A 24,400-nucleotide genomic window follows, 5' to 3' on the forward strand; every position below is an offset into this window, starting at 1 on the left:
AGCAAGGCCTGAAGGCAGTCTGAAGTCCAAACACGGGGGGGGGGATTTCCAGTGAAAAGTTAAGAAGTCAGGGAATATGCAAGTCTAGGACCTGGTGTACAGATGCTGTTCCAGTTCTCTAGAACTGAAGGTTTTTAAGCCCAAGTCCTCAGAGCCCCATCCTGAGCTCAGCTGTAGGCTTTGTTACCTGAGGAACTGGTCTACTTGTGATAAGTATCCCTTTACTCAAGTGGAGACCTTACTCCTTAGGCAGGCACTTCTGTATCTGGAGGCTGACCAAGCCTGAATCATTAGGTACCTGCACTCCTGAGGACTAGGTGACCACTTGGCAGCTGCCTGAGTGGACTACCTGCATCTTGAAGTGAAGGATTGACTAATGTCTCCCTCGAGGGCCCAGGATCTCCCTCATCTGCCTCAAGGTCCCTTAACATGGACTGCTCCTCTGTGATGTTTGGCTTGGGTAGTTCTAGGTCATCCTTTGAAGAGGATTCCTCCAGCCAGAGAACATGACATTGATTCACTTCTGTTAGCAGGTTGCTCACATGCAAGACATGAACAGCCTTATAGCTATTGCCTTCAGGTTATCCAACCTTGACAAATTTGTTCATGATTCTTTACAAAAGCATGGATTTGGAAAACTTTTCCAACCCTTCCTCAACACTTCTGGCCAGTTTCCCCAGTGAAGCACAAACCCAATTGAAAGAACCATAAGACCAAAGCCAGACGCTGGCCATTCTATGATTAGAATGAAAATCTAAAGCAGGGATCGGAAACCTGTGGCTCTCTAGATGTTGTTGGACACTAGCTCCTATAATTCCTGACTATTGGCCATGCTGGCCATGGCTGATGGGAGTGGATTGCAACAACATCTATAAGGCCACTGGTTCCCCACTCTAACCTGAAGGATTATCATCTTGCGGTTTCAGAAGTACCTCCCTCTTCACATTGAAAGAATGCCTCTTTAGAAGGGAAGAAATCTCCCCTGCAAACAGTGAGTAAGGATGTGGGCAAAACATACATGATTTCATCTAAAGTAGGAGTGGGGAACACTTTTCAGCCAAGGACTACGTTCCCCCCGTGGACAATGTTCTAGTGGCTTCATGCTAATCATGCACTGGGTCAGATCCAAAGTAGGTGGAGCAATTGATGTGGCTCTGACCTCTGTATAGTTTTGTGTAACAGGCTATATTCCAACCACACAAAACTCAGCTATTTCTACACCCCTCCACATAGCTTTCCAGTCTGGCAACCAATGGGTATTATCAGTTCAAGGGAACATTCCACCAAGGCAAAAACACTTGATAATGGAATGGAATGGAAGGAAGGACGCATCACCAAGGAAGAGTACCAACGAGCAGCTCGGGCTTGGAGGAATAGCGTAAGGAAAGCTAAAACCCAGAATGAGCTGAGGCTGGTGAGGGAAGCGAGGAACAACAAAAAGGGGATTTTCAGATATGTTCGAAGCAAGAGAAAGACCAAGGAAACGGTGGGACTGCTGCTCAATGAGGATGGCAAAATGTTGACAGATAACGAGGAAAAAGCAGAACTGCTCAACGCCTATTTCGCCTCCGTTTTCTCCCAAAAAGGGAACAGTGTGCAACCTTGCATCGGTAGCAATCTCAGTAAGGGGTCGGGATTGCAGTTCGAGATTGATAAGGAGATAGTCAGGAAATACCTAGTTAACCTAAATGAGTTCAAATCTCCAGGGCCTGATGAACTGCATCCCAGAGTATTGAAGGAACTTGCGGATGTACTCTCAGAACCTCTTGCCATCATCTTTGAGAAATCATGGAGAACGGGAGAGGTGCCGGAGGATTGGAGACGGGCAAACGTCGTCCCGCTCTTTAAAAAGGGTAAAAAGGAAGATCCGGGGAATTACAGGCCGGTCAGTCTGACTTCAATACCGGGAAAGATATTAGAACGGATAATAAAAGAGTCCATTGGCAACTATCTAGATGACAATGCTGTGATCAGAAGGAGCCAGCATGGGTTTGTCAAGAAAAAATCCTGTCAAACAAATCTCATCTCTTTTTTTGATCAGGTCACTAGCTTAGTAGATGGTGGAAATGCTGTAGATGTCATCTATCTAGATTTCAGCAAGGTGTTTGACAAAGTCCCCCACAACCTTTTGATTAGCAAACTAGTCAAATGCGGACTACATGGAAATACTGTCAGGTGGATTCACAACTGGTTGGAAAACCGTACTCAAAGAGTGGTCGTCGGTGGCTCTGCTTCGGACTGGAAGAAGGTCTCGAGTGGAGTGCCACAGGGTTCTGTCCTGGGGCCGATACTCTTCAACATTTTTATCAATGACTTAGATGATGGAGTGGAGGGAAGCCTTATGAAGTTTGCGGATGATACAAAACTGGGAGGGATAGCTAACACAATGGAAGACAGGAATAAAATCCAAAGGGACCTGGATAGACTAGAAAATTGGGCTGAAATTAATAAAATGACATTCAATAAAGACAAATGCAGGCTTCTGCATTTAGGCCACAAAAACAAAATGCATGGGTACAGGATGGGAAATACCCGGCTTAGCAGTAGTGCGTGTGAGAAGGACCTTGGAATTGTAGTGGATCGCAAGTTGAACATGACCCAGTAGTGTGATGCTGCGGCAAAAAAGGCAAACACGGTTTTGGGCTGCATAAACAGAGCTATAGTTTCCAGGTCGAGGGAAGTAATAGTCCCACTATATTCTGCATTAGTCAGGCCTCATCTGGAATACTGCGTTCAGTTCTGGGTGCCTCATTTTAAGAAAGATATAGACAAGTTGGAGCGGGTTCAGAGGAGGGCGACGAGGATGATAGCTGGTATGGAGAACAAGTCTTATGAGGAAAGGTTGAAGGAACTTGGCATGTTCAGTCTGGTGAAGAGAAGGCTGAGGGGTGACATGATTGCACTCCTTAAGTACCTGAAGGGCTGTCACATAGAGGAGGGTACAGATTTGTTCACTGCTGCCCCAGAGGGTAGGACTAGGTCTAATAGTTTTAAGTTGCAGGAGCGTAGATTCAGATTGGACATTAGAAGGAACTTCTTGACAGTAAGGGCAGTTCGGCAATGGAACCGACTGCCTAGGGAGGTGGTGGGATCCCCTTCGCTGGATGTCTTCGAGCAGAGGCTGGACAGCTAGCTATCTGCAGGAGATGCTCTAGCTGTGGACTTCCTGCTGTGAGCAGGGGGTTGGACTCGATGGCCTACAAGGCCCCTTCCAACTCTATGATTCTATGATTCTATAAAGGTGTACAGAAGGGCTTGAGAGGGGTATGGCCTGGGGAATGTCAAGAGCCAAGTGGAGAGGTCTAGAGAGTCCTCTAGACTGCATTCAGCCTCTAGGCCAGAGGTTCCCCACCCCTGGTCTAAGGAGACCCTGGCCAGAAGTGCAGAGGGATATGTCTTCTGGGACTCACTGATCTGTTCCAGCCCACCATTTCAGAACTAATTCTATATAGGTCATAGCACAAATTAAACCAGACTGTCACTAGAAGCTAAAATGATGAAACTGAGGTTATCATACTTTGGACACATCATGAGAAGACATGATTCACTAGAAAAGACAATAATGCTGGGAAAAACAGCAGGGAGTAGAAAAAGAGGAAGGCGAAACAAGAGATGGATTGATTCCATAAAGGAAGCCACAGACTTGAACTTACAAGATCTGAACAGGGTGGTTCATGACAAACGCTCTTGGAGGTTGCTGATTCATAGGGTTGCCATAAGTCATAATCAACTTGCGCATAACAACAACAAACATAGCATACTCAGGATAATACTTCCTCCAGAGGTTCTGGCTGTATTTTTTACTCTCCTCAAATGCTTTCAGACTAGATAGGATACACAACTGCATAGATATGTAGGTGGGGCCTTTTTTTAAAAAAAATCACCACCATGGTACAGAACAGACTCTGAAGAATGCATTTTGCAGTTCAATTTTTAGAACAAAATGATTAACAGCCAATTAGCCTTTAAGCTAAGCTTTCTTGATCCTCCATGTACATTATACAACCATGTACATTAAGCCTACCACCCATGACTTTCATTTATTTGATACCAACTCCTAAAAGCAGCATATAATCACAAGAAGAATGCCATTTTTTCATCCCCAAGTTGGAAGCTAAGAACAGAGCCGCACATTTTATGGACACTGGAGCCAACCTGTCTATTTTACAATCATCATAAAAATGAGATTAAGTATCCAGCTTAATGCAACAAAAAGGCAGAATTCATGCTTATACTCTGATTCCTCAACTATGGCAACATATGTGGCTATAGTGTTAATGGCAGCTGTGTATTATTCTAGCCAGCAACTGTACAGCACTTTTTTTATAGTAAAGTTGCAAGCTTTTGGCATTAGGCTTACATTGTATTTTTGCAACTCATTATATAATTGGTATTATATTGGTATAATTGGTATTGATTAAAAATTGAATATATAATTGGTAGCAGAAGATGGAGAAGTTCCATACTTTCTGCAAAAACAAGACCAGGAGCAGACAGCGGTACAGATCATGAACTGGTCATATCAAACATCAGAGTAAAGCTAAAGAAGAACAACAAAGCAATCATAATGCCAAAATACAATTTAAATAACATCCCAGAAGAATATAAAGAGCAAATAAGGAACAGATTTGAGGCTTTAAACTTAGTTGACAGAGAAACAGAAGAACTATTGGGTGAAATCAGAGACATTATCAAGGAAGAATGCAAAAAAAAATACCTTTAGTTAAAAAGAGAGAAAGACCTCAATGGATGACTGAAGAAACTCTTAAAATCGTTAAAGAGAGAAGAAAAGCAAAGAAGGAGGAGACAGAAACATGCTTAGAACCCTAAATGCAACAATACAGCGGCTAGTACGCAGGGACAAAGAGATGCAAGGATGACAGATTCATTCATGGAGGAACCGCATGATGAAAAACCAGAAATTTTAGAATGTGAGGTAAAAGCTGCTCTTAAAATACTTGGAAGAAACAAATCACCAGGAATAGATGGCATACCAATAGAGTTGCTACAAGCTACTGATACTGAATCTGTCCAAATTTTTGACAGAAATCTGTCAAGAAATATGGAAAACTAAACAATGACCCACAGACTGGATGCGTTCCATATACATCCCAATTCCAAAGAAAGGGGATCCCAGGGAATGCAGTAATTATCAAACTATTGCCTTAATATCCTATGCAACTAAAGTAATCCTCAAGATTCTACAACAAAGGCTCATTATCATCATCATCATCATCATCATCATCTTTATTTATACCCCGCCCTGTTTCCAAACTGGAACTCAAGGCGGCTTCCAGATAGAAATAAGTACATATCATTAAGAACCTATAAAAATATAAAACATATAAACATATAAAATCAGCATTAAAACAGGATTAAACTGTTAAGATGTTAAAACCAATTAGATATACACTTAAAATACTGCAACCCAGTTTAGGAGCATACAAGTAAAACAATAACATACAGCATCCTCTTCAGTCACTACCCTTAAAACCTTCAGTTCCAAAGTCCTGCCGGAAGAAAAAAATTCTTTAGCTGTTGGAGGAAGGACTGCACAGAGGAGGCCATTCTTGCCTCCCTAGGGAGGGAGTTCCAGAGCCTAGGGGCACCCACCGAAAAGGCCCTATCTCGTGTCCCCACCAGTCGCACTTGTGAAGGTGTTGGGATCGTGAGAAGGGTCTCTCCTGAAGATCTCAGGGCCTGGGCAGGTTCATATAGGGAGATACGGTCTGATAAACAGCCTGGACCTAAGCCGTATAGGGCTTTATAGGTCATAACCAGCACTTTGAATTGTGTCTGGAAACAGACTGGCAGCCAGTGGAGATGTTGCAGCAGGGGAGTTGTATGGTCCCTGTAACCAGCCCCAGTTAACATTCTGACTGCAGCTCATTGCACCAAATGAAGTTTCCGAACAGTCTTCCAAGGCAGCCCCACGTAGAGCGCGTTACAGTAGTCTAAGCGGGATGTAACTAAGGCATGTGTCACCATAGCCAGATCAGACGACTCCAGAAATGGGCGCAGTTGGCGCACTAGTCTTAACTGTGCAAAAGCATTCCTGGCCACCGCAGAAACCTGGGCCTCCAGGTTTAAGGCTGAGTCCAGGAGCACACCCAAACTGCGAACCTGCGTCTTCAGGGGGTGTGTAACCCCATCCAGCACAGGCTGAACCCCTATTCCCTGATCTGCCTTTCGACTGACTAGGAGCACCTCTGTCTTGTCTGGATTAAGCTTCAGCTTGTTCACCCTCATCCAGTCCACCACTGCTATCAGACACTGGTTTAGAACCGAGACAGTTTCCTTGGAATTAGGTGGAAAGGAGAAGTAGAGTTAGGTGTCATCTGCATACTGATGGCACCGAACCCCAAACCTCCGGACAACCACTCCCAGTGGTTTCATGTAGATATTAAATAGCATGGGGGACAAAACTGAACCCTGAGGGACCCTACAGGCCGACAGCCAAGGAGTCGAACAGGAATCCCCAAGCACCACCTTCTGGGTTCGACCCTCCAGGAAGGAACGGAGCCATTGTAAAACGGTGCCTCCAGGTCCCATCCCGGTAAGGCAACCCAGAAGGATACCATGGTCGATGGTATCGAAAGCCGCTGAGAGGTCCAACAGAACAGGGACACACTCCCCCGTCCAGTTCTCTGCGTAGGTCATCTACCAAGGCGACCAAAGCCGTCTCAGTCCCATAACCAGGTCTGAAACCAGACTGAAATGGATCTAGATAATCCGTTTCATCCAGGCATCCCTGTAGTTGGGAGGCCACCACACGCTCTATTACCTTGCCCAGAAATGGGATATTAGACACTGGCCAATAATTATCCATAATAGAGGGGTCCAGGGAGGGCTTTTTCAGCAAAGGCCTTACAACTGCTTCCTTTAGGCACATTGGAACTCTGCATTGTTGTAGGGAGGCACTGACCACTTCCTTCACCCACTCGGCCAGGCCCCCTCTGGCACTTTTAATAAGCCAGGAAGGGCAAGGGTCTAACAGACATGTGGTGGGCCTCACCTCTCCAAGGATCCTATCCACATCCTCGGGTTGTACAAGTTGAAAAGAATCCATTATTATTGGACAAGCAGGAGCCAAAGTTACATCCACTGAGCCAGTATCAACTATAGCATCCAAGTCGGAACGAATCTGAACGATTTTGTCTGCGAAGTGCCGTGCAAATTCTTGACAGCAGGCTGATGAGTGCTCTATATTACCCTCTCGGGAGCCAGAATGTAGGAGACCCCTGACCACTCGAAACAGCTCTGCTGGTCGGCTCCCCACAGACACAATGGTGGCTGAAAAGAATAATTTCTTTGCTGCCCGCACTGCCACGGAGTAGGCCTTCAGATAGGTTCTAGCCCGTGTTTGGTCAGACTCGCTCCGAGTCTTCCGCCAACGTCGCTCTAGTCTCCATCTCATTTGTTTCATCACCATCAGCTCCCTGGTAAACCAGGGGACTGGTTTGGCTCCATTCCGTGAGAGGGAACACTCAGGAGCGATCATGTCCACCGCCCCGGCCATTTCCCCCTTCCAGAGGTCAGCCAGAGCTTCAACAGAATCGCCTGCCGAGGTGACAGGAAAAACCCCAAGAGCTCTCAGGAAACCATCCAGATCCATCAGCCTCCTGGGGCGGACCATCCTAATTGGTCCCCCACCCCTGCAGAGGTTTTGAGTCCCAGTGAGTCTAAACCCAACCAGGTAGTGATCTGTCCATGACAACGGAACTACCGAGAGTTCCTCCACACCAAGATCACCATCATCCCATCCAGCACAGAACACAAGATCCAGAGTGTGGCCAGCAGCATGAGTGGAACCAGATATTACTTGGGACAGACCCATGGTTGTCATGGAGGCCATGAAATCCTGAGCCACTTATGGAGACAATAGTCAAAACATCAGGAGAAGGCTAGGACTGGGTAGGGCAGCTACGAGAAACTAGAAGAGGTTCTGAAATGCAAAGATGTATCACTGAACACTAAAGTCAGGATCATTCAGACCATGGTATTCCCGATATCTATGTATGGATGTGAAAGTTGGACAGTGAAAAAAATGGATAAGAGAAAAATCAACTCATTTGAAATGTGGTGTTGGAGGAGAGCCTTGTGCATACCACAGACTGTGAAAAAGATAAATAATTGGGTCATAGAACCAATTAAACCAGAACTATCCCTAGAAGCTAAAATGATGAAACTGAGTCATCATACTTTAGACAAATAATGAGAAGACATGATTCACTAGAAAAGACAATAATGTTGGGGAAACCAGAAGAGAGTAGAAAAAGAGGAAGGCCAAACAAGAGATGGATTGATTCCATAAAGGAAGCCACAGACCTAAACTTACAAGATCTGAACAGGGTGGTTCATGGCAGATGCTCTTGGAGGTCACTGATTCATAGGGTCGCCATAAGTCGTAATCAACTTGAAGGCACATAACAACAACAACAACGTTTGCATGGAGTCTTCTGCTGAGAGGAACCTAATCCATTGCTAGGGGTTCCAGGACATAGTGAAAATAATGTACCTACTTAGATTTACTTAGCTGAGCTTCTGTTTCCACCCAAACACGCCAGTCTGAACTGTTCTTAACATAGATTGTGCTCTAGTATTAACTTCCCCATCACTGAGTGCTAATCACAGGATTAAGCTCATTCATATTGCTGAGAAAGGGGTGGCTATGCCCAGAGCAGCAAAGCACACATAAAGAGCAGTGACAAGAATGAAAATACTATGTTGTCAAGATGCAGTGCTATGGATCCAGAATTGCTATTAGCTGGGTCCACAGATCATCACCAGCTGTTACATATTACGTACTGCTGTATAAAGGTGCAGCTTCAGAAGCCTGTTTCTCTTATCTGTTTCTTGCAACAGTGCAGCTGTATCACTATCAACAGCAAATGTGTATTTCATCACAGGCTACATTACTTATATTTCAGTGTTAATTCTGGATTTCTACAAAATAGACTGTTACATACAAAATATTTATGTTTTTTGCTTTCTGAGAACAATGAGCAGAATAAACTTTAAAGTCTATGAGCCCTCCACAAGTTTTTCGCTGCTGCTGTAATTTCCTCTTGCAAGCTTTGCCTGCTCCAATATTCCAGAAGTCTGTTCCTCTACCCTGAACTTCATCCTGCCTCATTTCCTGGCTTGACCACATCCTGCTGAGCTTCTTCTCCAGACCAGATTATATATAAAGTTCCTGAAATAAGCTTCCCTAAACCCATCTGTGACTGATACTTGTTGGTTCTGGCTGTTGAACCAAGGTATTTTCTTTACAGTGACACTGAAGCTTAGAATTCTCCATATACTTTCTCTCCTCAGTGAAGGCTCTTTGCTTTGCCTTGTCAACCTTTCAGAATGGGAGGATACTGGTAGGGCCACCCACACATTAGATTTTGAATAACCCACACTAAACTAAAAACCAAGTATGCAGCAGATTTTCATATTCTTTTAGCATGAATGAAAAACCATGCCTGGCCTTTGAGAGAGAGAGTAACCCAGATGAGGGAGTGATGAAATTCCTGGCCTTTTATAAAAATGAAAGGGGGGGAAAGAACCCAAGACCTCATTACTGTTCCTTCTTTTGTCTGCAAATTATAGGTTTAAAAAAGGAAAGCTTAGCAAGAACTTTTGTTTCTAGCATTTGTGTTTTTGTTTTTATGACAATCCATCTTGGCCTCCTCCCCCCTAACCAGATGCATTTAGCAAAAGGTGATGCACGTTTTCATTTTTACAGTTAAGGTTACACTAACTAGCATATAAAAAGATTTATACACCAGACTGAATGCTTCACCTAACCAACACATATACTTCATGACTTTTAGTTTGCATCCAGGGGGAAAAAAAGAAACAAAAAACTGAGAAAAGCCAGGGCTCATGTATTAGGAGAGGGAGAGCATTTGAATGAGAGCAATGTGCTGGAAATGCCCCAGTTTGAAGACTGCATATCTAGCATTTTATGGAACTGGAGGGGAACCTGAGATTAAAACTCATTCCCAAGTGATTGAAGGATTGTGGGAGGTGTAAGTGTGGGCAGTTGTCAGATTAATTCTTTAGATGATTAAATTCTTTTTGTTTCTTTAAAGCTGTTTGTAGTCATGTTTGAAGTCTCTTCATTCTGAGAGAGTGTAATGCAGCAGTTACCAAGGTGACTTTTGCTGACTTTCAACTATTTCTTCCCTCATCTGCTGTTCTTACCAACAGCCTGAATTGGTTTCTAAATCTTGTGATCTGAGCTGAACAATGATGCTGTTAGCTGCAGTGCTGTTAGCTGCAGCCATATTAGACTCTGATGCTAGACGTGCAGTAGTTAGCCAAACTGCTAACCCGCAGCAAAACCACAGACTGCAACATCTCCATACCTTCGCTTTATGTAAAAGACCTGAAGAAGCATCTGGTTAACGCATGCCATGGCCACATGCACAAACCTGGAACCACATTTGGTCCTCTTGACACATTAGAGATGGGTGATTGCAATCAGCATCATTTGATGCCAATCAGCATAAATCCTTAGGGCCTCTGGAGAGATTCCAACATTTGCTTGCCACACAAGGTTTAGCCATTCCAATCTTGGTTTTAAAAGAAAAAAGAAAAGAGTAAGTCATATTCACAGGAACTACTACAAAGACATAACTCCTTCAAAACTCCTCTTCCACAGCAAATTACAATTTTATCCAAACGAGGCGAACTGTGGCTTGAAGAAGCCTGGGTTCGCAAGCAAAGTAGAGTTCGCAAGTACTCGGGAAGGAAACTAATCATATGAATTAAAGACTCAATGCCAAACTACAGTTTGGTGATACATTTGAACTGACTTTAAAAAAACGCAGCCAATATTCATTTCACATGGCAGCACTGGACAATTCAGCAAACAGGGAAATAAGAACTGGATAATGTCAATAGCATGTAAACCCTTGTACTGGAAATGTCATTCTGCTGTTTCAGAACTGGACTGGAAAAAATGGTGTTTGAGCTGTATCTGGATCTTGTAGTAATAGACTGCATAAGTCATTTATACTTCAGTTTTGCCATATGCATAGCTGAGAAAGCCTTACTGCTTAGAATACTGCTTCAGGTAACCTGCTCTTTAAACTGCTTTTAGATTCTCAAGGCAGACATATCACACAATTGCCTTTTGCTTCACCTGAACATGTGACCCACTCTCATTAATCCAATGTTATATCACAGGACCACAAATGGCCTTTAGAACATTCTCACTGAAGAAAGATTTACCAGATGCATGATAAAGAGTTTCATTTCTAATCCTGTTTTGAGATGTTGTGGCAGTGGGCTAATCAATCTGCACCTCCTTGGGTTCTAGTGGGACATGGTGGCATTAAGCATGTTAAGGTTTCTGTTGCAGGATCTACTGTACTGAGAAGCTAAATTAAGAAATCTGGTTCTTTGAAATTCCCTGGCTCAGAGCAGCATACTGGTGCACTGAGCTGAAATAGTGCTTAAAACTGGTGCCAGTTCAGACAGCTTCTCTGTACCAGTTATAGGCTTCTTGGAACTTGCAAGTTCTACAGAGTACTAGCCTGTCTTCTGACACCCATCACACAATCTACATCAGCAAGAGTAAAATACAGCTTCAGTATAGATAGCTATTGTAAAACCCCAGTTTTTCTACACTCACCAATTCTCTCAGATCCATTATTTTGGACATCTAATTTGGCCAAGAAGCAGAGAACTAACTTTCTCCATGTTGGTGTATCTTGTGATAACTGGAAGTAAGAGAGCTCTTTATTTTTCACATCTTATCTGCTTCTCTGAGGTGCTTCCTCAGTGCCCTTTATCATCCTTGGAGGTTGCATAGTTTAACTCTCCATCTTTCCCTCCAGTCTACCTTTACCTTAGCTCCAGCACTAAAGAGTATTAATGACTTACCAAATTGTGTTCTAGCTGCATTTGGGTGGGCTTGAATCACTGCCCTTAACAAGATCCTAATCCAAAAGATTAATGCTGGTTTTGAAACTCTGAAAAAAGTCACCATGTCTGTGATAGTGCACTGCCATAAATATATTTGCTCTGTTCTAAGCACTCATTTGCTGGTGAAAAAAGCTTAGGATAAAGCCATTTAGTATATCATAGTCTTAGGACTCCTTACCTAAGCTATGAGCTATGAGCAAGAGTACTGTGTGACCAATTTGACGACTCTCTGCACATTTGCTAGTCATACCTTTATATACATATATAAAGTCATACATATATATCAAGTCAGTGGATGCTATGAACAAAAATATAATTTTGGAAAGCTGTCCCTGTGCTGTGCCTCCAATTACTAGGCTAGGCTAAAGAGAGAAGAACCTACATCATAGACAGCAGTAACCTTCTGTAGTATGATTTAAAGGGTTTAGGACCACACACAATGCGAGATATGTTTCTCTGATGGTGAGCCTGTGGTCAGCTTAAAGTTTGTAGACCTAAATCCATGTGTTGCTATGCTTGGCCAAACCAAGGTCCAATCATGCACAGTAACTTCTGTGGCCAATGCCAGATGCTTCCAATCAAGTGCATGGAAAGCTGCAGAAAAACCAAACTTCTTTTATATTAGAAGTCTGTCTATTGAACAGATGCTGCAAGTGATTTAGGCTGCAATCATAACCTTACTTACCTGGTAAGCCCTACTGAATTCAAAAGGACAGAGTAAAAGTGGTTGGGATTGCTCTGTTCCTTTCAAGAACTTTCTTTTGAGATAAACTGAAATGGTAATTAGGAACTAGCCGCAATGACTAGTGTTATGTTAGGTAATATGTTAACCCACATTTTACCTGCTTTTTCAATAGTCATTTGTTCTTCATATTGCTCTAAGAATATATAATAAAGCATTTGTAAAACTGAAAATCCCAGGTTCAGGGGATGGAAAGGAGCAGCAGCTCATCTGCCTATTTAGCTGCTCACCAAACTGAGCCTCCATCCAGAACACTGGGAAGTGCCTTGATTTGATCTGATCTGCGTGCTGGACACAAGCAGAAGATTTTCCATCGCTCCTTGCCGTGATCTAAGGGAAGTGTCAGAGGATATTGATTCCTGTGCTTGTGTGCTCCCAACAGCAGCAGCAAGCTGAACATATAGGATTCTGTCACACCCTTTGGATGTAAGCCATCTATGACAACAATTACCATGCCACCACTTCCTTACTTCTATTTTAGGAGGCCAATACTGTAACACAGTTCACAGGAAGGTCTTCTTATTTATCTGAAGTCCATCACTCACTTAGGCACTCAAGCTAATCGTCTTCAGCCCAGCCCAAAATGTATTGCAGTTTACTGATTATGCAAGAGAGGGCGATCTAAGTCTATCTCATGAAAAAAAGAAAATGGATATCCCACGGTAACTGTTGTTCTTTGAAGCATACCCTGATGTTCAGTCACACCTACAGGACTGAACCTGCATAGTTTCCCTTTCTTCTGTACCTGTCTGGAGGCACAAAATAGTAGTGGAGTGGCTCCTCATTTAGTTCTTCCACTGAAAAGCTGAGATTCAAATCAAGTTGGTTACATTCTTCTAGATAGGAAGATGGAATGTAATTCCAACAACAAAAAGCAGTAACCAACTCTGTTTTCTTCATGACTTGTGCACTCCTACACATGGGAGAGTAGCAAACTGGCTTAAAAGAAGAAGTCTGTCAATTACACAACTGAAAAACTGCCTGTTCTACTGCTGCATCCTATCTTGGTTGGAGGACTCCAGGTTAGGCTGGATGATACTGAGAAAGACTGAGACAGACCACGTCACCTTCCTGAAGCATGTATTGGCCTTATCAGAAAGCAGCACAGGATACCTTGGCTTTTACTGTGTGCGCTGAACTGGGGACATGCAAAGACAGTCAGACTTCAATACATATGGAGTCCACATCTTTGAGAAAGAGCCTGGCAAGAGACCAGCATAGCTTTTTGCTATTGGCAAAATCTGTAGTACAATGTGGAATTCTTCAGATAATTCCTGGTTCTGGTTAAATGGGAAAATAAGGGTTTCACAAAGCGCAGTGGGGACAGAGAATGGAATAGAATGAAATTAATGAATCCCCTATAGACTGTACCAATCCTATATTATGATGACCTCCCATACTCCCTTGATCGTTCAGTTAGAATCTTGTTCATTGCTAATAGCACACAATACATCTGTGGAGTGAGACTCGCCTCACTGTTCTTCATTTTAGTAAACTGACTATGACTTGGATACTGAGATCATACGTAACTATCCTTTCAATATACCTTGACACAAGTATCTGTCATTTAGAGCACTTGGAGCTGGTCTCATTGGAATAATAGCAAGGCACTCAGATATGCCTCTGATCTTGCCACCCCCTTGAGGGAATCCACAACAGTCACTGATGCATCCATAAGGGGCAGAAACCACATGTTGTTGCAGTGATATTCCACCACCATTTTGGGTATCCCTAATGAGCACCTTGACTCTAAAAGATTCAGGTTTTTTCCTGGGAAAGTATGCTATTAAAGCTCTAGCAAACCAGGACAAAATGCACTGGGAGTTCCTGGTACAACACTCTATTGAAATGGATAAACAAGTATTCCCATCTTTTACTGGCATAGGACCTCCTTAAATAGTTAATGCCTAGTCTTTATCTGTGCATAATCAAAGCAACCCTGTATCACCCTGTATTTTGGTAAGTGAGCTAGTTTGAGCCAGCAGCCTATCCTTTGGTAGAAAAGAGTCAGGGTTACAGTGAGAAACTGTGCCCCTAGGTCCTAGGATATTTTAGCCCCCTGTCATCTTTTGCTCAGGAAGGTCTTATTCCCTGAATACAGTGAATTAGTCTGCAGACGTGTGTAGGGATGTGTGGCCTGAGCAAGTTAGAGCAGGCATGTATGCAGCTTAGCATAAATGGAGGACAATTACATATCCGTTTGATGTTCCTCTGAAGGGTCAAAGCCCTTCCAAAAGGTGTTGCCAAATTAGGAATCCAGTAGCGAATTGACAATGGATCCTTTGCATTGATTCCAGATGTGGTTTCAGCAGGGACTGAAACTTATGTGTTTTGAGTTCAGCCTACTAAAATACACATGTTGTTGGATGTTCTTGTAAGGACTAAAATATCAAAATAGCAGAAATGCTGATGTTGGGACTACTGTGAAGTTCTGAAAAAAAATCCTTGGTGCCAGGCATATGATGAAATATGAAGGTTTGCATCTTTCAGGGCAGAAAGCCCTCTCAGTGGGACATGATTTCTAACAACACAACATGTGGAGCTCTGTGTGGACAGAATTGTTCAACACTATGAGATCTAATACTGGAGGGCCATCCATCTCCTCTTCTGGGGAACTGCAGACTGGTAAAAACATCCCCTTGTCCTGCTCCCCAAGGGGATCTGGTTCTCTCTCTCTTCAACAGAAGCGTGTCCGACTCCTGCAGAAGGAAGAGATCCTGACTATTAAGGAGGCTCTGGTAGAATGTCCTATAAAGAGTTATCAAGGAACTCCTTATAAAAAGTAACTGGTGGTTTTGTACAAAATGGACTCAATGTTCCAAGTAATGGATTCCAACACTAGAAGGATGTGAGTAAGCCGCCGGGACTTGGACTCCCAGTTTACAGCAGTTGATCCTAATGAGGTGTCCGGAGCACAGTCTTGTCATGTTTTATTGGATGAGTTTCAGTTGGCTCAGCTCGAGGACGTGGACAAGGTACTTGGACAGGTGCGTGCAACCACTTCTGTACTAGATCCTTGCCCCTCTTGGCTAATAAAAACTAGCAGGGATGGAACAGCTGGCTGGGCCAGGGAAGTGATAAACGCCTCTTTACGAGAGGGAGTGGTCCCTAGCTGTCTGAAAGAGGCAGTAGTGAGACCACTTCTGAAAAAACCTTCCTTGGACCCAGAAGACCTTAATAGCTACAGACCAGTAGCGAATGTTCCATTCCTGGGCAAGATCTTGGAACAAATGGTTGCTGCCCAGCTCCAGGCGCTATTGGATGAAACCAATTATCTAGATCCATTTCAATCGGGTTTTAGGCCCGGTTTTAGCACCGAGACAGCCTTGGTCGCCCTGTACGATGACTTATGTCGGGAGAGGGACGGAGGGAGTGTAACTCTGTTGATTCTCCTTGATCTCTCAGCGGCTTTTGATACCATGGTATCCTTCTGGAGAGGCTCGTGGAGTTGGGAGTTGGGGGCAATGCTTGGCAGTGGTTCCGCTCCTACCTGGTGGGTCATCTCCAGAAGGTAGTGCTTGGGGAACATTGCTCGACACCGTGGGCTCTCCAATGTGGAGTCCCGCAGGGGTCAGTTCTGTCCCCCATGCTTTTTAACATCTACATGAAGCCGTTGAGTGCAGTCATCAGGAGTTTTGGAGTGCGTTGCCACCAGTACGCTGATGACACACAGCTCTATTTCTCCTTTTCATCTTCTTCAGGTGAGGCTGTCAATGTGCTGAACCGTTGCCTGGCTGCGATAATGGACTGGATGAGAGCTAATAAACTGAGGCTGAATCCAGACAAGACTGAAATGCTGTTGGTGGGTGATTTCTCTGATCAGATGGTGGATATGCACCCTGTTCTGGACGAGGTTACACTCCCCCTGAAGGAGCGGGTTCGTAGTCTGGGAGTACTCTTAGATCCTTCCCTGTCACTCGAGGCTCAAGTAGCCTTGGTGGCACGGAATGCGTTCTACCAACTTCGGTTGGTAGCCCAGCTATGTCCCTATCTGGACAAGGAGGACCTCACCTCAGTTGTCCGTGCTCTGGTAACCTCTCGATTGGATTACTGCAATGCGCTCTACATAGGGCTGCCTTTGAAGACGGTCCGGAAACTACAGCTAGTGCAAAATGCGGCGGCCAGGCTGATAACGAGAACCAGGCAGTCCGAACATATAACACCTGTTCTGGCCCGCTTGCACTGGCTACCTATATGTTTCCAGGCCAGATTCAAAGTGTTGGTTTTAACCTATAAAGCCTTATACGGTGCGGGACCACAATACCTCCTGGAACGCCTCTCCTGATATGAACCTGCCCGTACACTACGTTCAACATCGAAGGCCCTCCTCCGAGTTCTGACTTATAGAGAGGCTCGGAGGATGGTTACCAGAACCAGGGCCTTCTCAGTGGTGGCCCCTGAATTGTGGAATAGTCTTCCCGTTGAGGTGCGCTTGGCGCCGACATTGCTATCTTTTCGGCGCCAAGTTAAAACCTTTCTCTTTGCTCAGGCATTTTAGTTTAATATGTTCAATTTGGTTTTAGATTTGTGGATTTTTATATATATGTTTTTGTACCGATTTATGTGATTTTATTGTATATACTTTCTGTTGTACACCGCCCAGAGAGCTATGCTAGTGGAGCGGTATAAAAATTTAACAAATAAATAAAATAAATAAAATAAAATTTAGAAGAAAGGATGGCCATGCTGTGGGATTTACAGATACAGTCACTAAGGCTCACTTTCTTATGGGAAGTCTGAGATGGCTTGGCTTTTTCTTAAACAAATGTGCCTGGAGAAGATGGGATCTTGTCCTCAGAAAGGCAGCATTTTTAAAAACCACCCCCATTAGCCATCTACAGATAGCAGAAGCTGATAGCATGTACTGAGCACTAAAAATCCCCTTTGGTAAGTTCTGCTACTCATTACTATAATAAAGGAGTAGGAAAGAAAAACAGCAAAAACTAGTTATGTGTAATAGCTATACAAACAAATTGCAGAGAACTAGACTCTTCTTTATTGCTAATAATGCACTGGTCATAAAGGGCCTCTGTATGATCTTGTGTGTGAAACAGAAAAAGCCTTCAAGTGGAGGATAAGATGAACATATGGCTCCTATACTTCAATGCTTCCAGAAGGCTGTAAACTGTAGTCTACGCTGATGCAATCCCATATTAACTGGATGACATGGGAGATGAACATAAAATACCCCAAATGATGCTTTTTAACTGGCACAGTTACAGGCCCCAATTTCACTTAGTTCCTTTATTCCACAGGCTTGCTTGCAGTCTGTAATTAGTTGTGCCCACTGATAAGATTCTTATTTAGTTAGTTATTTTAAAAAGTATTTGTATACCGCTATATTGCTAAAAATATCAAAGCAGTTTACAACATGTTTAAAACAATCACCATTGAATTAAAAAAATTAAAATGCAATAAAAACAAAGTTTAATTGTTGCATAAAAAGCCTGTTCTTAATTGCCTGCATAAGCCTGGCAAAACAGAAAGGTTTTCAGCAGGTGCTTAAAAATTAAAACAGAAGGCGCCTGCTGAATCTGTTGGCAGTGCATTTCAGAGAACTGGGCTGAGGACCCTGAAGGCTCCGTTTTGTGTTGATGTTAAATAAGCCTTGCCAACTTGGGGGACAACCAGAGTTGCTCCTGTAGAAGATCTCAGTGACTGAGCTGGGATATAAGGGTTCAGGTGGTCCCTAAGATACCCTGGACCCAAGTTGTTTAGGGCTTTGTAAATTAACACAAGGACCTTGAACCTGGCTTGGTAGTGGATGGGCAGCCAGTGCAGATGTTTTAAAAGTGGTGTCACATGTTGTTGGCCATATCCTCCCATCAGCAATCTGGCCGCAGCACTTTGCACCAGCTGGAGCTTCCAAACCAGGGCCAAGGGCAGCCCACACAGATTGCATTGCCGTAATCCAGCTTTGAGGTTACCAACACATGGACTACAAAAGTCAGGCTATCCCTGTCCAGGAACAGCTGTAGCTGACGAACCAAAGCTGATAAAAGGCACTCCTAGCCACAGAGAATACTTGGGCCTCTAGTGACAAAGATGAATCCAGAAATACCCCAAGGCTATGGACCTGGCCCTTCAGAGGCAGCGTGACCCCATCCAGAACAGGCAACCTGCTTATCCCCCAGATATGGGAACCACCTATCCAAAGAGCCTTCATCTTCCCAGGATTCAAGCACAGTTTATTGGCCCTCAGCCAGTCCACTACATCATTCAGACCTCATTCAAAGCATTCACTCACCCAGTGTTACTCTCTGGATGTGACCACCGTAATACAGTGCCTCCAATACCCATCCCACTGAATCAGTCCAGGAGGATGTCATGGTCAATGGTATCAAATGCCGCTGAGAGATCAAGCAGAAGTAACAGGGTCATACTCCCGTCTCTCATGATAAAGGTAATCCATTACGGTTAACCAAGGCTGATTCTGTTCTAAAACCGGTTCTGAATCCAGATTGTGATGGATCTAGATAATCAATCTCATCCAGAAATACCTGCAATTGCTCTACAACCACCTTCTCCACCGCCTTGGCCAAGAAAGGGATGTTGGCGACTGGTCTATAGTTGTTACACTCCATTGGGTCCAGTGAAAGCTTTTTAAGATGTAGACACACCACCGCCTATTTAAGGGCAGTGGGGATCACATCATCATACAAAGATGTGTTTACTACACCTGTGACCCATTCAGCCACCCCACTCCAGCTAGCTTTAATAAGCCAGAATAGGCAAGGATCGAATGAGCAGGTGGTCAGGCGCATCGCTGCAAGCATCTTATCCACATCATCAGGCCACATTAACTGGAATTGATCCCACAATACTGGGTTCAGTGTTGCATTGGACACCTCGGCTGACACTGCCATAATAGTAGTATTTAAATCACTGCGGAGCCAAGCAACTTTGTCCTCAAAGTGTTTAGCCAGACAGTTGCAGCTGGACACCATGTGCTCCAGAGGCCCATCCCCCTGGTCAGGAGTGACCAACCTCCAGACCACATGAAACAAATGAGTTGGGTGGTTCCTCTAGGATGCAACAGAGGCAGCAAAGTAGGATCTCTTTGCTGCCTCTACTGAAATATGGTAGGCCTGATTGTGAGCCCGAACACGTGCTCTGTCTGCTCCGGAGTGAGAGCTATGCCCCTTACACTCTAGCCCTTGCCTGGTTCATTTCATCGACTGCAGCTCAAGGAGCAAAGCAGGCTCAATGGTACAGGAGAAGGTACTCAGGAGCGATCATGTCAGTGGCCCTACAAGTCTCACCATTTCATAGTGAGACTAGGGCCTCAACAGGATCACTTGCTCTATCCACTGGAAAATCCCCCAGAGCATTCAGGAGTGCATCAGAGTCCATCAGTCTCCAGGGGCAGACCATCCTAACTGGTCCCCCACCCCTGCAGGGGAGAATTGCCGCTGCAAAACCAAACCTCATGAGGAAGTGGTCTGACCATGACAATGGGGTGACAGCTATACCATCAATTTCCAGACCACCATCCTCCCCACATGGAGCAAAGAGAAGATCGAGAGTATGCTCTGCTCTGTTGTTGGACCGCTGACCATTTGAAACAGGCCCATAGTTGCCATGGAGGCCATGAACTCCTGAGCTGGACCTGAGGCAGCCTCAGCATGGATGTTGAAGTCACCCAAAATCACCATTCTGGGTTCCTCCAACACTACACCCGAGACAACCACAGCCAGCTCAGTCAGGGAAGCTGTTGAGCAGCAGAGTGGGTGGTACACCAAAGGCATCCCTAATCTGTCTCTTTGGCCCAACATCAGATGCAGGTCCTCCAGTCCTGCTCCCAGCAAGAGGAGTTTCCCGGTAATAGAGAGTGAACTCCTATGGACTACAGCAACACCTCCTGCCCCACCCCTCCAGCCTGGGCTGATGTCATACCGAGTACCCAGGTGGGCAGATTTGAGTCAGCTCTGGGCCACCCAGCTCCCACACCCAGGTCTCAATGATACATGCCAGGTTGGCCCATTCATCCATGATCAAATAATGGATCAGCATGGCTTTATTACAGGTGGATTCTTGGCCCCGTTTTGCAGAGCCCCATTTCTCTAACCCATTAATAACTATGCTCCTATCTGTTAATCAATCTACTTTGCTGGTATCATCTACTCTGCTAGTCTGATAATGCCCTGGATGACGTAAACATCAGAGGCATGCACTGTATAAATCTTGGTCAGCAGCCCAGAAATTCTGAAGATGCTCTACAACATGCATATAACCCTGCCTTTATATTCTCCCTTCTAATTTATTTTAGTTTATAAGCTTGCAGACAGGGTATGTCTAAAAAGTAGGTAATTTTTTAAAAAATATATATATAAATAAATGTCACCATGGAAAAATATTAAGCTATTCTTTCCTTCCATTATTCCCCAAAGGCTAAGCAAAATTAGACAAATCCTCCAGCACCTCAGGACCCAAATATAAGTCTAAACTTACGGAGCTCTGTCACTGTTCAGCCCATTCTGTCTCTGAGTGTTAATTGGTGGGAGAACAGGCTTGCTGTTAATCTCAAGTCCTCTTCGCAGAGTCTCCCGTATTTGCTCTGTATCTGAAATGATAGCAATTTAAAAAGAGAGTTAGATTTTGTTCAGATGATCCTCCAAACCATGGACCGAAAGATCAAAAACAAACTGCACACTACTCAGCACTTGTGTGGCTTCCTTCTTTCTTTCCTGCTCTGATGCAAACTATTGTTGGCAATGGTTTGCAAGGTCTCAGATTCTGATTTTGGGAGAAAGTGCTAACCATAGTTTGCTGACTTGGGCACACACAGCAAACTGTGATTAGCTTTCAACAGTAAATGGAAAGGGGCTAGGGAAGACAGAAAGGGGGAATGAGAGTCTGTGGCGTATTCATGATCCTCTCTAAACCACAGTATGAACCTTAATGAATAAAGGATCACCACAGAAATCAGCAGGTGTAAAATTTTAAGCAAACTTCATTATTTTCTGCCTGCTCAAAAGCAATCCTGGAGAGAGAGAAAAGTAATTATGGAGAGAATGACATCCTGATTCTTTACACTGATTTTAAGTTATCTGCTACATCTTCCCCCCAGAACCTCTGCACACCCACATACACTTTTGTACCTAATATGTAAATTAAATATCTAATGAGAAGATTATTTATCAGATTAGAATGTACTTCTTAACATTCACACACCATTTTTGACAGGATCAATCTGTTATTGGAGTTCAACAGATCCCTTTAAAAGGTCAGGAAGTAAAGTTGATGATTGCTTTCAAAAGGACTCCAGTTTTAACATAATATATATTTTATGGGTGTCCCATTTAAAAAAATTAATACAAGTTTAATACAACACAGGAACACAGACAGCTGCCTTATACTGAGTCAAACCTTTGGTCCATCTAGCTCAATACTGCCTAAATTGACTGGTAGCTGTTCTCCAGGTTTTCAGGCAGGAATCTCTCTCAACCCTACCTGCAGATGCCAGGGATTGAACTGGGAATTTTCTGCATGCAAAGCAGATGCCCTACCACTGATCCATGGCCCTTTCCCTACAGAAACTATTGGGGTACATTGGGAAGCACAATGAAAACTTACATCCCTCAGTGGGTTACCAAGAAGCCCTGTAGGAGAAACATGATGAAGCAAAAAGATATACCTAAGTAAAATGAGAGATGTCAAATGTACCCTAATAGGTGTCCTCCCCCCAAATAAGATGACATATCAGTTTTGTAGATGTAAAGATAAACCCAGCTTGCAGTAGTATTAGCCCTCAAAGGTAAATGTTTGCTCCAGGGCTCCAATGAACCACTGAAGCAAATGCACTGCGATGTTTTTAAATGGTTGTTTTTTTTCTGTATACACAAGAATGGACAGAAAATTATAGACAAAGGGGGGGATCTATCTCTAGCTCTCCTTACCACCTGATTGCAGGGAGGGAGTGCTCATCCTAAACCGGTGCCTGGAGGCTGTGAAGGGCTGGATATGGGCTAACAAACTGACACTTAATCCAGACAAGACGGAAGTACTGCTGGTCAAGGGAAAAAGTGCACCAGGGACGGGGATGCAACCTGTTCTGGATGGGGTTGCACTCCCCTTGAAGGAGCAGGTTCGCAGTTTGGGAGTCCTCCTGGATCCTGCCCTGCTGCTTGAATATCAGGTGGCTGTGGTAGCCAGGACTGCTTTTGGCCAACTCAAACTGGTCTACCAGCTGTGTCTGTTCCTGGAGGCAGTTGACTTGGCCACAGTGACACAAGCATTGGTGACATCGAGGCTTGATTACTGTAACGCACTCTGTGTGGGGATGCCTTTGAAAACGGTTTGGAAATTGCAGTTGGTTCAAAATGTAGCAGCCAGAATGTTAACTGGAGCACAGCACAGGGAGCATAACACCCCTGTGCTTTATCGACTCCACAGGCTCCCAATTTGTTTCCGGGCCCAATTCAAAGTGCTGGCTCTGACCTTTAAAGCCCTAAACAGCCTTGGACCAATGTACCTGAGGGACCGCTTACGCCCATATGTACCTGCCCAGGATTTAAGATCATCTCCCTCTGGTCTCCTCTGCATGCCCAAGAACTCTACCCAAAGAAGTTCGCTCTGCTCCCTCCCTGTTGGTTTTCTGGAGACATCTGAAAACGATCTTGAGAGCCTTTGGGAGGGATTGAAGGTAGAGCCTGACACTGATTTTATGCCTTCTGCATTAAATTTTACCTTTGTAGTCCCTTTAGTATACGTGTGTGTGTGTGTGTGTGTGTGTGAGTGTGTATTGTGTTTTATGTATTTTAATTGTATTTTATGTATTTTAAATTTATTTTAATGTTTTTGTGATTTTACTGTTTACAATTTTATTATGTACATGTTTGATGTTATTTTTGTAAGCCGCCCTGAGTGCCCTATTATAGAGTAGAAGGGTGGGATAGAAGTATTTAAAATAAAATAAATAAATAAATAAATAAATAAAATCTATTCCAGTGCTCTTGGTATATCAACAAAAATGGTATTTATGATACAGGCAAAATGCAAAGTTATTTTCCATACCATATTTTGAAAAGTTGCTGGGGATAAACTGGATCCCAACTAGCTTTGGCATTTCTGATGGCAGATTTATGGTCCATGGGGCCCTGTGTGTAGCTCTTTTTGGCTGCTCTATTTGCTCACCTTTTCTATTATGTTATTACACAGTACTTTTTGTTTCTAATATACACACACACTAATGCAGATATATACAGACAATAATACTGGGGAAAACAGAAGGGAGTAGAAAAAGAGGAAGACTAAACAAGAGATGGATTGATTTCTCCCAGCAGGAACCCATGGTGGCAATTTTAATCAGGGTATAAGAGAAAATAAGAGTTGAAGCAGCGCAAACTAAAATACTAAAATTCAACAATGGCAATTTATTGTTTGTGATCACATTTCAAAGGTATCCTCACAGTGAACAATTATACCAATAACTTGGGGGACTCTCAGCCAGAGCTTGGAAGTAACTCGTTCGAAAAAACAAGTTACTTGTAATTCACTACTTTTTTGAGTGATGAATGGGTAACTTCGTTACATTTTGCTGGTAACAGAACGAGGAGTAACTTCATTACTTTTGAGCTGTAACTTTAAACGTTTTCAGCGACGTTACGGGGGAGGGGGAGCAGGGGAAGTCTTCGGCTCCTCTGATCTGTGGAAAAAAACCATGTGCTTCCAATTGGGCTTCTGTGTGACGAGAGAGGAGGTGGAGAGCGAAACGGGATTGAGAAAACAATTGTT

General features: G+C 43.8%; 1 protein-coding gene across 4 annotated transcripts in view; it reads right to left on the reverse strand.

Moving 5' to 3' along the window:
• SUFU (SUFU negative regulator of hedgehog signaling) overlaps window positions 1-24,400 on the reverse strand; it is a 158,050-nt gene that overhangs the window by 50,247 nt on the left and 83,403 nt on the right. For all 4 annotated transcript variants that reach the window (XR_009764028.1, XM_061636155.1, XM_061636154.1 and 1 more), the window contains exon 8: window positions 21,116-21,227. Coding sequence is in view for 3 of the 4 variants with exons in the window: in XM_061636155.1 (XP_061492139.1) it covers window positions 21,116-21,227 (112 nt within the window). In the remaining variant the exon portion in view is untranslated. The remainder of the gene's footprint in view (window positions 1-21,115; window positions 21,228-24,400) is intronic.

Source organism: Rhineura floridana, chromosome 7, assembly GCF_030035675.1.
Source record: "Rhineura floridana isolate rRhiFlo1 chromosome 7, rRhiFlo1.hap2, whole genome shotgun sequence".
NCBI lineage: Eukaryota > Metazoa > Chordata > Lepidosauria > Squamata > Rhineuridae > Rhineura > Rhineura floridana.